The sequence below is a fragment of the Mya arenaria genome, chromosome 12 (assembly GCF_026914265.1).
Source record: "Mya arenaria isolate MELC-2E11 chromosome 12, ASM2691426v1".
Lineage (NCBI taxonomy): Eukaryota > Metazoa > Mollusca > Bivalvia > Myida > Myidae > Mya > Mya arenaria.
The window spans coordinates 43,046,500-43,060,045 of NC_069133.1; the positions used below are offsets into that span (position 1 = coordinate 43,046,500).

Below are 13,546 nucleotides of genomic sequence, written 5' to 3' on the forward strand. Positions count from 1 at the left end.
AGGTCACAGATTTCATATTTACTTTCAAACATTGATGTCTAATGTCTAAAAGTGTCACTTATGTGAGAAAAACGATTTTTTCAGCAGTTTTCAAATAAATAAGATCTGTTCTATTGTGAGTTATCTTACATGACTGAATTAAAGGCATTGATGCCAAAATAAGCTGATTCTGAGACATTTTCTTTTTAAAATGTTCAAACTGTCAATCTGTGAGAGTGCAGCTTTAAGTTGTGAAAAATATTCCTACCAGTGACTGTGTGAAATATGCATAACTTTTATTTCTACAATACCTGGTGTTTATTTTTTTCATTGTTTTGTGTTGTTAAAAGTTGTTTTTTGTTGATTGATGTGCGAATGATTTCATCATTGTTAAAGACTTATTTATCTTTTTTTGTTATATCATTATAGATGTATAAACTTGCTGTTCAGTAAATATGGCAATTATACCAAAATGTATCTCCAAAGTTCTTTATCCAAATAAAAGATTTTTTATTGCAAATATTGTGTAATATATTTCCCCTGACCACAAGTTTTCATCCCTGAACAGAAAGATTACCAAGTTGGTTAATTTCACAATCATTAGTCTAGAGTTTGGCCAAAACTCAAATTTATAGTTATAGCTGCTTTGGAAAGTCTTATCATAATCAATTTGAATTCCAAAATTCACATGATAACATTTTTTTGTATTTAGCATGATGACATCTATTTTTCAGAAATTTTATTCAGTTATATTTAACAATAAATTAATGGAGACAATCAGAAAACTACCGGTTGGTTATTTATTGTGCGAAACATTCCAATATTTAAATCAAAACAAGTGTTCTCCATAGAATTTAACTGAACTGGACATGACTCCTTGTGACATACTTTCCAAAACAAATGTGTATGTGAAACAGTCTATAGATTTTGTATGTTTCTGATTGCTGTTATTATCTCTAAACAAAAAATCGTTATGACTTAATTCCTGGTTACATTTTCCACATAGCCACTATGAAACAACGCAGACACTTTGACACAGCCCCTGGCTACATTTTCCACATGAACACTTTGACACAACCCCTGGTTACATTTTTCATATGGACACTGAATCCAAACGGACACTTTGACACAACCCCTGGTTACATTTCCTATATGGAAACTATGAATCCACACGGACACTTCCCCGGTAACTTTTTCGACATGGACACCTAATGAACCAACGCAGTCACTTTGAAACAACCCCTGGTTACATTTTCTATATGGACACTTGATATATCCAAACGGACACTTTGACACAACCCCTGGCTATATTTCCCACTCAGACACAGCATAACTTTTCTATTGATTAATCTTGAAGGTTATTGCTCCTGCGAGTCGGGCTGTCAGGTGGTACTGTTGAATTTGGCTCTGCATATGCAGCTCACTCAACTATTATTCTTGTATTGCTCTCATGTTTTTTGACACTTGTGACATAACCCCTCAGGTTACTCATGTTTGTGGATAAACAGGGTGTGTCTTCAAGTTTCAACCGCAATTGATGTATTCCAACCCTGTGCATGGATACTTTTGACACGGCCCTTGGTGATATTTTCCACATAAACATGTGTGAAACAGTCCCTGGATTTGGTGTCGCCGAGACCCAGTTGGCCACATTTATTCCATCCTGTCACAAAGACTTCCCCTGCAGCTGTAGATGATAAAAAATAGTAAACCCTCCAAAATATATAATTTGGATATAGTATAGTAGAAAATATTCAAACACAATTATGTAAATCTGCTTCAATACTGTTGAAATACCATTTTCAGGTAAGTTTATTCATATATGCAAAGTATTACTGAATATATTTAGTTGACTATGTACACTACTGAGTGGACTGTAGCCCATATTTATGAATTGATCGCAAAGCAATAACAAGAGCGCCACAGAGCAATGCCAACACTTGTCTGTTGTTTGACCAGGTGTACAAGAATCATGACTCACAAATTATTAAAAATAAATGTTTGGGCTTCGCTATACATGTGCTGATTGTCTCTGGCAACATATGTACGAAGTTTCATTTGAGTTCTTGCGCAATGAAAACTATGTCATCGAGGCTATGACAATTACTATATTGTTTTTATTTTAAAAGGGATGAGCTAATAATAACAACAACTTTACTTGATGTTGATAACAACTCACTGTTACCATATATGATGTCAATTTTCAAAATTGTCCACAATTAGTGTATTTCATGAATAGAAATAACAGTAATAGTAACTTCGAAAAAAAAAAAAAAGTGGATATAAAACAATAAAGTAATGATCAAGAATTAGAAATCTTCAGTAAATGTTAAACCACAGATTTACCTGTGAGTAGACAGGAGTGCCGTGATCCACACGTTACCATGGTAACATGGTAGTCATCTGGAAGGTCAAGGCCAAATGGCTCAGGCTGGATTTGTACATGTCCAACATCTTGGTATAAACATTCATCATTGACTGAAATACACACATGATGAGAAAGTAGAGCTATTGACCATAAAAACTGGCCTGAAATAAGTTTCGTCCAAACACAACTTGAGCTCTTTGAAACAACATTCTTTTGTTAAGATGAAAGCTATAGAATACCTCAGGACTAAATGTTAACTAGATATTGCTTTTTGAAAAAGTGCTTGTCTCCCCAATTGTATGGTCATTGCTGAGAATTAATCAATGATGGACATGAAATTTCTACTTTTGGACTGTAGAGGAACCAAGTGACCTTGAAGTTCAGCCTATTCACCCATATTCAGTAGTGAACATCTACTGCATAAGATCAGTGATCTCAAAATCAATACGGGTATTCTACTAGTGATGGGAATTGGACAAAAAAATACTATCGATAATCGGTTTATGAAACCGATCAATGATCGATTATTCATCGATTCAATCATTATTTTATTATCTTTGGTCATCATATTTAAGGCATATAGATACAGTACATTATTTATTCAGAATGCATCTATCATTTAGTATTTACAAGTAACTGTTACATAACATGAGACCACAGGCTCTAATTTTGGCTTACATTATAGTATTGTATACATGTGTAAAATAAACAGAAAGAAAGGTATCAATTTCTTTTTAATAATTAGTGAGTAACAAGTACAACAAGCAGTTGAATATTCTATATGTTTGAAACGAACATTTTCTTTCAGAAAACTGAGAAAAATAAATTCTTACATGGTAAGAAGTAGACGGTAACATGTTTTAAAAATCACTTTTAAACCACAAACATGGTTTGTGAACCAGTCTTTTAGCAGTTAAATTACAAAGAAAATTTGTAATAAGGTACTGTAGTGACATACTGAAAATAATATGACTAGATAACTTAACATAGTAACACCTTAACATTTCAACATTAACTCGCATTAACCAGAAAAAGAAAATTAGTCGGAAGTGGTTATGTCCCTTGTTTCTATAATCGATTGTTCAAATTTCACTATCGATTGTCGCCGACGTAGGCCTTTCCGATCAATTGTCGATTATAATCAATCATCGGCACAACACTATCATCTACTAATCATGACCAACTTGCATATCAAGTATGAAGTTCCTGGCTCCAAGCTTTTTTTAGTTATTAAGCGGAAACTGTTTTTACCTCAAGGTCACCTTGACCTTTGACCTAATGATCTTAAATTCATATCATGTACCAACAATATGTTATATTGAAAGCAGTATCAAAGTGTGCGTATATTCAAACTGGTACTTGGTCTGTTACTAAATATGATTCAAACTAGTACTTGGTCTGGTACCAAATGTGAAGTCATTAGTATTACAGATTTTGCGCTCAACTTTAACGAGTACATAGTTTGAATGGTGGCATATAGAATATATAAATGTTTAAATTATATATATATATATATATATACATATATACCTACTGAGGAAGAGAAGAAAGTGTTGTTGATTTATATTGGAAAATGTAAACGAAGTTTGTATTGTATGAAGTTCCTGGATGCAAGCATTCAATTATTGATCAGAAACCATTTTTCAGCTCAAGGTCATTGTGACCTTGACCTTTGACTTACTGATCACAAAATCAATAGGGGTCATCTACATGACCAACTTGCAACCAAGTACAGTAAAACTGTGATTGCTCGAGGACGCTGGGGACCGAGCCAAAACCTCGTGGGAACCTATGTTTCGAACAACCCGAATTTCAATTTTCCAGTCTGTTATGAAATATCTTTCAGTGTATCTTAAGTTTGAAGTTGTCAAATCGACCATTTACTAAGACCCCGATTACGGTATGTGTTGAATTGTGGAAATCGCTCATATGTTCAAAGGCTGTCGTATACTAAATGTATACTAAATGTAAAATGTAAAAGAAATATCAATGAATGAATAATTAGAAAAATTTATTTTTACAAAATTGCCATATTGCAAAGCAAAGTGACAAGAAGGAATTCTTTTCAGAGATTCTGATGTTGGATCGATATGGTAGTGTTTATTCATATTTTTTATTACTCATTTACATTTCTCACAATTAACTTCTCATAATTATCTTCTCAAATGCCCTTATCAACTACTATTGGTCATGCGTAAACAGTGATAAACAGTTTTCACACCTTTTAAAATTGCCTTTCAACTGTCATTGCAATTTTTACAACTTGCGAAAATTTAAACACCTAGCAATTGTTTGTTTATTTTGGAACACGTGTTAGGGAAAAAGTGTGAAATTATGACCTCGAGGGAGCCATAAGGTTTTGTGCATGATTTGTGTACTTGGGACCTACTATATTGCTTGACTCCTCGACATATTTAGGTTTCGATGCAGCATAGGTATATTTTATATGAAAATAGAAGGAAAAATTATCCGGACCAAGCTCTGACCTCAAGGGACCGCTGGTTTTCAAACGACCGCTTGTTCAAACGACCGCAGTTTTACTGGGTGCAAGCATTCTTTAGTTACTGAGCGCTAACCGTTTCTTCATCTCAAGGTCATGGCGACCTTGACCTCTAACCTACTGATTTCAAAATCAATAGGGTTCATCTACTTGTCATGACCAACTAGCATACCAAGTATTAAGTTCCTGGATGCAAGCGTTCTTTAATTATTATGCGGAAACGGGTTCTTCACCTCAAGGCCATGGTGACCTTTGACCTTTGACCTACTGATCTCAAAATCAATAGGAGTCATCTACTATTCATGACCAACTAGTATACCAAGTATGAAGTTCCTGGGTAAAAGCGTTCTTTAGTTATTGAGCAGAAACAATTTTTAAGATTAAGGTCACCGCCAACATATCGGTTTTTACCTGAAGGTTACCGCGACCTTGACCTTTTGATCTCAAAATCAATAGAGGTCATCAACTAGTCATGAACAACTAGCATACCAAGTATGAAGTTCCTGGATCCAAAGGATCTTTAGTTATTGAGCAGAAACCGTTTTTCTCTCCTCAAGTTTACAGCGACCTTGACCTTTGACCTACTGATCACAAAATCAATAGGGGTCTTCTACTAGTCATGACCAACCAACGATAAATTAGATAAACTAATAGATAAACCATTATTGATTTACAACCAGTGGATATTCCCATTATCTTTCTACATACCAATAGAAAGGAAGAATTAACAAAGTTCCCTTGTAAAACAAAGTGGCGACTCCTTAAAGTTGTTCGGTAATTGGAAAGATCTTTAATTGATAAAAATTGAAATTTGTTTTATCAGCTTTTTCAAGCTCTATTGACACTGGCTCTATAACACCAAGACATATTATACATATAACTAGAGATTGCTTTTTTGAAAAAGCGCTTGTCTCCCCTATTGTGTGGTCGTAGCTGAGAAAAAATAAATGATGGACATGAAATTTGTAACTTTGGACTGGAGACAAACCAACAGTGAAGTTTGGTTTATTCGATTATATTAAATAGTGAAGAGAAGAAAGTGTTGTTGATTAATCATGGAAAATGTAAACGAAGTTTGCATTGTATGAAGTTCCTGGGCGCAAGCGTTATTCAATTATTGATCGGAAACCATTTTTCAGCTCACAGTCATCGTGACCATGACCTTTTACCTACTGATCACAACATCAATAGGGATCATCTACATAACCAACTTGCATACCAAGTATTAAGTTCTTGGGTGCAAGTGTTCTTTAGTTACTGAGCGGTAACCATTTCTTCAACTCAAGGTCATGGCAACCTTGACCTTTGACCTACTGATCTCAAAATCAATAGGGGTCATCTACTAGTCATGACCGACTAGCGTACCAAGAATGAAGTTCCTGGGTACAAGCGTTCTTAAGTTATTGAGCAGAAACCATTTTTAAGCTTAAGGTCACCGCCAACGTATCATTTTTTACCTGAAGGTAACCTTGACCTTTGACCTTTTGATCTGAAAATCAATAGGGGTCATCTTCTAGTCATGAACAACTAGCTTACCAAGTATGAAGTTCCTGAAACCAAAGGATCTTTAGTTATTGAGCGGAAACTTTTTCTTCACTTCAAGGTCATGGCAACCTTGACCTTTGACCTAGTGATCTCAAAATCAATATGGGTCATCTTCTAGTCATGACCAACTAGCATACCAAGTATGAAATTCCTGGTTGCAAGCGTTCTCTAGTTATTGAGCGGAAACAGTTTCTTCACCTCAAGGTCACGGTGACCTTGACCATTGACCTACTGATCTCAAAATCAATAGGAGTCATCTACTAGTCATGAACAACTATGAAGTTCCTGGGTACAAGCTTTCTTTAGTTATTGAGCAGAAACCATTTTTAAGCTTAAGGTCACTGCCAACATAACATTTTTTACCTGAAGGTAACCTTGACCTTTGACCTTTTGATCTCAAAATCAATAGGAGTCATCTAATAGTCATGAACAACTAGCATACCAAGTATGAAGTTCCTGGACCCAAAGGATCTTTAGTTATTGAGTGGAAACCGTTTCTTGACCTCAAGGTCACGTTGACCCTGATCTTTGACCTAGTGACCCCAAATTCAATAGGGGTCATCTACTAGTCATGACCAACTAGCATACCAAGTATGAAGTTCCTGGGTCTAAGAGTTCTATAGTTATTGGGCGGAAACGAAGTGTGACGTACTGACTGACTGACTGACAGACTGATGGACTGACTGACGGACAGGGCAAAAACAATATGTCTCCCCATGAATGGGGGAGACATAAAGATATTACACGCAAATGATTTTTACATGGAAGGTCACCACGACCTTGACTATTGACCTTGTTACCCCCAAAACAATTGGGATCATCTAGACATCATGACCAACCTCACTTCAAAGTTTGGTGAACCTAGATCAAAGCATTCTCCTGATATTGCACGGAAATATTTTTTTACATTAGAGGTCACAGCGACGTTGACCTTTGACCTTGTGACCCCCCAAAATATAGGAGTTTTCTAAACCTCATGATCAACCTCCCTACCAAGTTTGGTGAACCTAGGTCAAACCATTCTCAAGATATTGAGCGGAAATGTTTTTTACATTGGGGGTCGCCGCGACCTTGACCTTTGACCTAGTGACCCCAAAAACAATAGGGATCTTCTACACCTCATGACCAACCTCCCTACCAAGTTTGGTGAACCTAGGTCAAACCGTTCTCAAGATTTTGAGCAGAAATGTTTTTTATATTGGGGGTCGCCGCGACCTTGACCTTTGACCTAGTGACCCCAAAAACAATAGGGATCCTCTACACCTCACGACCAACCTCCCTACCAAGTTTGGTGATCCTAGGTCATGCGGTTTTCCAGTTATCGATCGGAAACGAAGTGTGACGTACGGACGGACTGACGGACTACCGGACTGACGGACAGGGCAAAAACAATATGTCTCCCCCAGAGAGGGGGAGACATAATTATTTTTAATGCCTCACCTGGCCTGTCTGGGTTTGGCGAAGTTGGCAACCCCAACTGCCCACTCTCATTCCATCCCCACATGTAGATATCACCTTCAGCTGAAAAAATCACAATAATCAGAAATAAAAACAAAACAAATAATGACAAAGGCGTCCATTGCCAGTTACAAAAATAGGGGTGAAAAAACAACGTTCTACCTGGGTTTTTTTATTAAATGTCTATTAGAACCTTTGCAGGTTAACACCATTAAATGTTCCTAACATTGACCATACAAAAAACTTCAGTATAAATATACATAACTAACTAGCCTACCCTTTTATATCAAAAGCTAGCTTTCATAGCTTGCTGTCTTTGAGTACAATACTTTGCATTCTTTTAATATGTTTCATAAGGAAAACAAGCATAGAAAATTAAATTCAAGTTCATGTAAGCTATTGAACTAAGCCATTAACACATCTAAATGCAGCAAGCAAAATTTAATGTGAACAAGTATTTCAGAATTCTCCTCAACAGTGAACTAATCTTTTGTTGTCATGAAAAACCAAACCATAACTGTTAGAGTTGGTTGGTATGTTTTCCAGCATACCTGTTGCTGCTGCAGAGTGCCAACTTCCTGTTGCTATAGCAACCACTTGGATACCCTCTAGTGTTGAAATCTCCATGGGAACACTAACTAGGTCAACGGTGACACACCCATGCCCTAGCTGACCCCGACTACAAACATAATCAGCAACAATGTAACAAATTTGATTGTTTGCACAGTAAAATTCATTTTGAATCTTCAATAAAAACACATAACTTGTTAATTTTTGTTTTAAATTGTCTTCAAATAACCATATTGTTTTAAAGAATAGCACATTTTTTTTACAATTATTTTTTTAAATATGGTTAAGACAAAAATTAAACATTCTGCTAAAAGTATGTCAGTGTACATGTACCTTGAAGTTCCAGAGGAAAACAACCTTCCACCATCAGTTAGAAACAGGGTGTGCTCCACCCCACAGGCCAAGGACAACACTGTAAGCCTGGGTGTTGAAAGCCCCGGGGTAGGGCCGGGGTTTATGCTGGAGAATGTAAGGCTGGGTTCTTCCACAGCTTTATTTAAACTGGCTTTGTAACACTCACCATCTGCAATAAATGTTGATTATTTTGAGGGCAAGCAAGGGAGTTAGCCTCTGATATTCTCTTGGTGGGGTCTACAGAGTATGGCTGGAGAAATAAGACTAGACTGGAACCCAGTTATATCATATAATGTAGGTTGGAAATATAGCACTCACCATCTTCAATTTATCATTAAAATGATATAAAATGATATGAGGGCATGTAAATAGATAGGGAGGTATTTGCCAGAGGTTGTTTAAGGGTATGTTTTGAGGTAGGAAAAGATATGGGTTACTATCAGATATCTTGTTAAATTGCCCTAAGTAGTGAAGACATAATAATCCATATAGTCTATGTTGAAACAGCTCCTTATAAAGGCCCTCACAGTATTCAATGGTGTCCAAACACAGACATTTTACAATGAAAAATCAAATCAGAAAGCAAAAATCAGCATGTACCGATACCCACTTTATAAGTTAATTCAGAGACTTTCAAAAAGTAACACTAATGGAAAGATTTTTTTTTGTATTATTTAATAACATGTACCTTTCACACCATAGAATGCATTAGATGTAGCACCAAAAATTGTTACATCATCAGGGTTTTCAATTTCAGTGTATTTTCCATCATCTGTCATCAGCACAATCCCTCCCTTTGACTGTACAAGGACACAGTTTCCACACTCTACTATGCTGGTCACATTGTCCTTGACCTTGGCTTCAATATTGGCAGCCATCTTGCAGCTATTGTAACCATAGAAACAAAGGGATCCATTGTCTGAAAGAAATGCTTTTAAAATTATATATCTATGATATCAAGGTGTTGATAAATAAGAAATGTTACATCTAGTGTAGTATAACCGAACAAATTTCATGATTGATAATCAAATCAAAATTAACAACCATAACTTGGTTTTTTTTGTCTCTAATTATATTTAAAACTGGCTCAACATATTGAAAGACGGAAGAAAAAAACGGATATATTTTTTGTACATTCATATCACAAATTTGGAAGTTATAAATATAATTTCGCTACTGGGCCAAAAAACTAATTATTGCTACTCTTGATTCTTTGAATATTGTAAACTGGCAATTTATTTACTAGTTCCACTCAAATTTAAGCAGTCTGTGCAGTTTGGCCAGACAGATTTTGCTTACTTTGAAATTTAAAAACTAACCTGTTGTGCAAAATGAACTTAAAAAGGAAAACTGATATTTATTTATAAGTCAAATATAATATATTAAGAAACAGCACTGACATAACTGAACAACTCACTCATTATAAGTTGATGTATGATTTAACAAACATAACACTCTTGTTTACCTTTGACACCAACAACCTGTGACCATGTAAACACGAGGGGTGCCGGGAAAATGTTAACTGCTACAGATGTGAGACAAGTGAGTCCAAGAGGCATTGTAGAATCATCCTCATTGACATCAACATCTTTTGTCAGTCCCGACAATTGGCCACAGCTATTGTTTCCGCACACATACAGGTGGGGCTCTCTATTTGAAATGTCACACATTTTTATCTGTAATTTTAAAAGAATATAGAATTACGCTCCCTGAGTGCTGCAGAAACATTTGAAAGAAATGCATTATTGAATCCATGGCCTTGACATTTGACCTACTGACTCCCAGATTCATAAAGGTCATCTATTGGTCATAAAGTTTCATAATACTAAGTCAAACCATTCTCATGTTATTATGCAGACACAGTTTTCTTAACAACATTGGCTTTACCTACTGATACCCAAAAACAGTACCGGTCACCTCCTTGTAAAGTGCATTAATAGCCCATTAATATACCTGTAATGATGGTAAAGTCATATGCAAATGTATGCAAGTGACGTTTAGATAATAACACAAATGTGAGGTTACATGTATACATTTAATATAGAAATAATAGCTATGTTGTGCAATTATCAAGAAAGAACTGCATATTGAATCATGCGGGCTGATATAATAGTCATAGTCTGTTTCACATTATGTAATGAGTATTACCGTAATAGATAATGGAACAATACCAGTGAATTTTCATGATCCTAGGTCAAGATAGGTCTCAAATTGTTGTTTGGAAGGAGTTTTTGTAGCACTGTTAACTGTGACTTTGACCCCAAAAGATATATGATTAGGTATCGTAAAATTGTGTGGTCCTACATGTAGGTGAAACTAAATATCTCAAGTTGATATGAAGATACAGTTTTCATAACACTATTAATTGTGACCATCACCAGTCCCGCTGACCCAATTCTTGTCATCTACTTGAAGAGGGTAATTATAATCTTAGATTATCTACCATGCACTCAAGTTGTATGGTCATGTCAGACCCTTCCAAGCTATTGTGATTTAATAAAATTATCAGTTCAATGACTACCATTACCAACAGACAGTAATGCACCAGTCAATTGTAAGCACAGCCCCCCGGGTCCGGGGAATAGCAGGGACTTTGACTTTCGGTCAAGCCAAGTCTGGGTAAAATCTCCGCCCCACTGAGACCAACTGCTGGTAAAATCCTGCCAAATGCCCCCGCATCCCAGGGACCCTAGGTAAGACCCATTCCTGGCTATTTATGACGCGAAGACCAAAACCCACCGCATTCACCCGGCACTGCGGGGCAACCTGGAAGATAAAAACACAGCCCATTTCCCTGGCTATCCCCGTTATATCCCTTGATTTGGGTGAGCTATGTTTTACAATTGACTGGTGCATAAAATAGGGCCACTGTCAGATACCCCCCCCCCTCCCCCCACACACCCAATATGCTTCTGCCCTGTGCTTCATTGTGGGTGATTTGACTAGGAGTATTCTGGTGTTGAATTCAGTCCGCCTGATCACTTCATATTTTAAAACAACAACTTAGACCACTCTCCTGCGGAGACAACTGACAATAATGTAACATGCGATTTCATTGCGATTTTGCCATTCAGTTTTCCCACAGTATGTATGAATGTAACGAAAGAAAGTACCGTAAATGAGGACTGTGTAAAACGGAAAGCATACATATTATTTTTCGTTCCGTTCTATCAGTACCTATTTTCCGTTTCGGGTTTTGGTTAACACCCTTCTAATAATCGTTTAGTCAGCAAACTGGGGATTTTATTTTGATACTTAACATAAATTGTGGGCCAAAAAGAAGTTTTTCGGTTATCATTTATATACTTAATATGTCCTTTGTCAATTTACTTTATTTTTCTTTAATTTGCTCCTAGAAAACACGACACTCACAACTGGGTCCCGGACGGTCGGCCCAGTTGTCTATCCTAAATTATGATCGGACCTGCTTGAGGCCATCAGAATTATTAATGTCGTTCATCTTTGTCGTGATAATTTTTTTACTTTTATGTTATAAAAGGAATGGCAATATTACTATATTATAGTATATTCCATACTTTTTTAGGAGTCTATCATGAACTATTTTAATGCAACGTTTATAAATACGTTGAAACTGTTGTCTATCACAGATTATTTAGCTTGACGAAATAGGCTATTGAGCAAACAGATTTTAGGCTGAAAAGTATCACGTTTATGAAACTGTTGTCCGCATCTCAATAATATGTACCTTTTAATACGAAGTTGTTAGTGTCTATCAAAGAAATATTTTAATTGATATTTATGTATGTCATACAAAAATAACCCTATCATATACCATTTCTTTTATGGACATTTGAAGGTACATATTAACAAAATCAATTGATATATTTTAATTTTTGCATCAAATATGTTCTTTGATAATATAAAGAAAAGTACATTGATCAAACAAGTGTAAGTGAGAAAGAAATAGAATTGGCTTCAATTGCCAATCAATAATTTCTGCTCACAGTCTGCAGTCTATCACAGATCAATGAGCAATTGCAATGACCAACAGTTAACACAAACGCTTCCGTGGGAGGGGGGATGGCACACCCGGCACATGCCCCATCACTAAAGTCTTCAAAGTTTGCATTCTATCTCAAAGGAGTGGAAATTAATAAACTACACCTTTCAAATGCCATCATGTGCAGGCGATGTGAACTCATAAAAACAACAAATTCAAACAGCGCAACTTTCTTTAATTATGTCCTCTTGATGTTTCTTCATCCGTATATAAACAACAGTTTCCACGTCTTCCAACAATTTCCAATACTGGTGAAAATGTATCCATCATCCGTGTGATATTTGTTGAAAACAAGAAAAGCATACATGCCATAAAACTGAGAAAAAAGTTATTTTCTCCAGTCTTGTAGCAGAACGCAATCCTTGAACATGTGCAAGATATGCCATGAAGTCAATATCACCACTACTTGAAGGCCACCGATGTGTTATGTTCACTTGTATGTCTTTCTGATGTCTTCACAAATTGCTTACGTCTAGCGGACCCTTGGGGGGAGGGGTACGCCCCTTAGGTATGTCCTCTCTTGGGGAGCGGAGTACGCCCCTTAGGTATGCCCTTTCTTGGGGGAGCGGAGTACGCCCCTTAGGTATGCCCTTTCTTGGGGAGCGGAGTACGCCCCTTAGGTATGCCCTCTCTAACGTCTATTCCTGAACTCTCCCCTGCTTTTAAGATAAACTTTCATAACCAGTATCACTTATTACCTTATTATTATAATAAAATTCATTAAACTTATCTTGAAGCCATATGATGGCAG

At 36.3% G+C, this 13,546-nt stretch overlaps 1 protein-coding gene across 7 annotated transcripts in view; it reads right to left on the reverse strand.

Annotated features, from left to right (window-relative positions):
* Positions 1-339: 339 nt before the first annotated feature.
* Positions 340-13,546, reverse strand: part of LOC128211980 (RCC1 domain-containing protein 1-like) — a 43,546-nt gene continuing 30,339 nt past the window's right edge. Inside the window, exons 1-8 of one of the 7 annotated variants that reach the window (XM_052917185.1) lie at positions 12,081-12,132; positions 10,240-10,450; positions 9,463-9,693; positions 8,754-8,943; positions 8,402-8,529; positions 7,833-7,913; positions 2,326-2,457; positions 340-1,666 (exon numbers count right to left, since the gene is read on the reverse strand). In XM_052917185.1, the coding sequence (XP_052773145.1) occupies positions 1,497-1,666; positions 2,326-2,457; positions 7,833-7,913; positions 8,402-8,529; positions 8,754-8,943; positions 9,463-9,693; positions 10,240-10,444 (1,137 nt within the window). In that variant the 5' untranslated portion in view covers positions 10,445-10,450; positions 12,081-12,132 and the 3' untranslated portion in view covers positions 340-1,496. The other 6 variants (XM_052917183.1, XM_052917180.1, XM_052917181.1 and 3 more) reach the window with 6 other exon arrangements.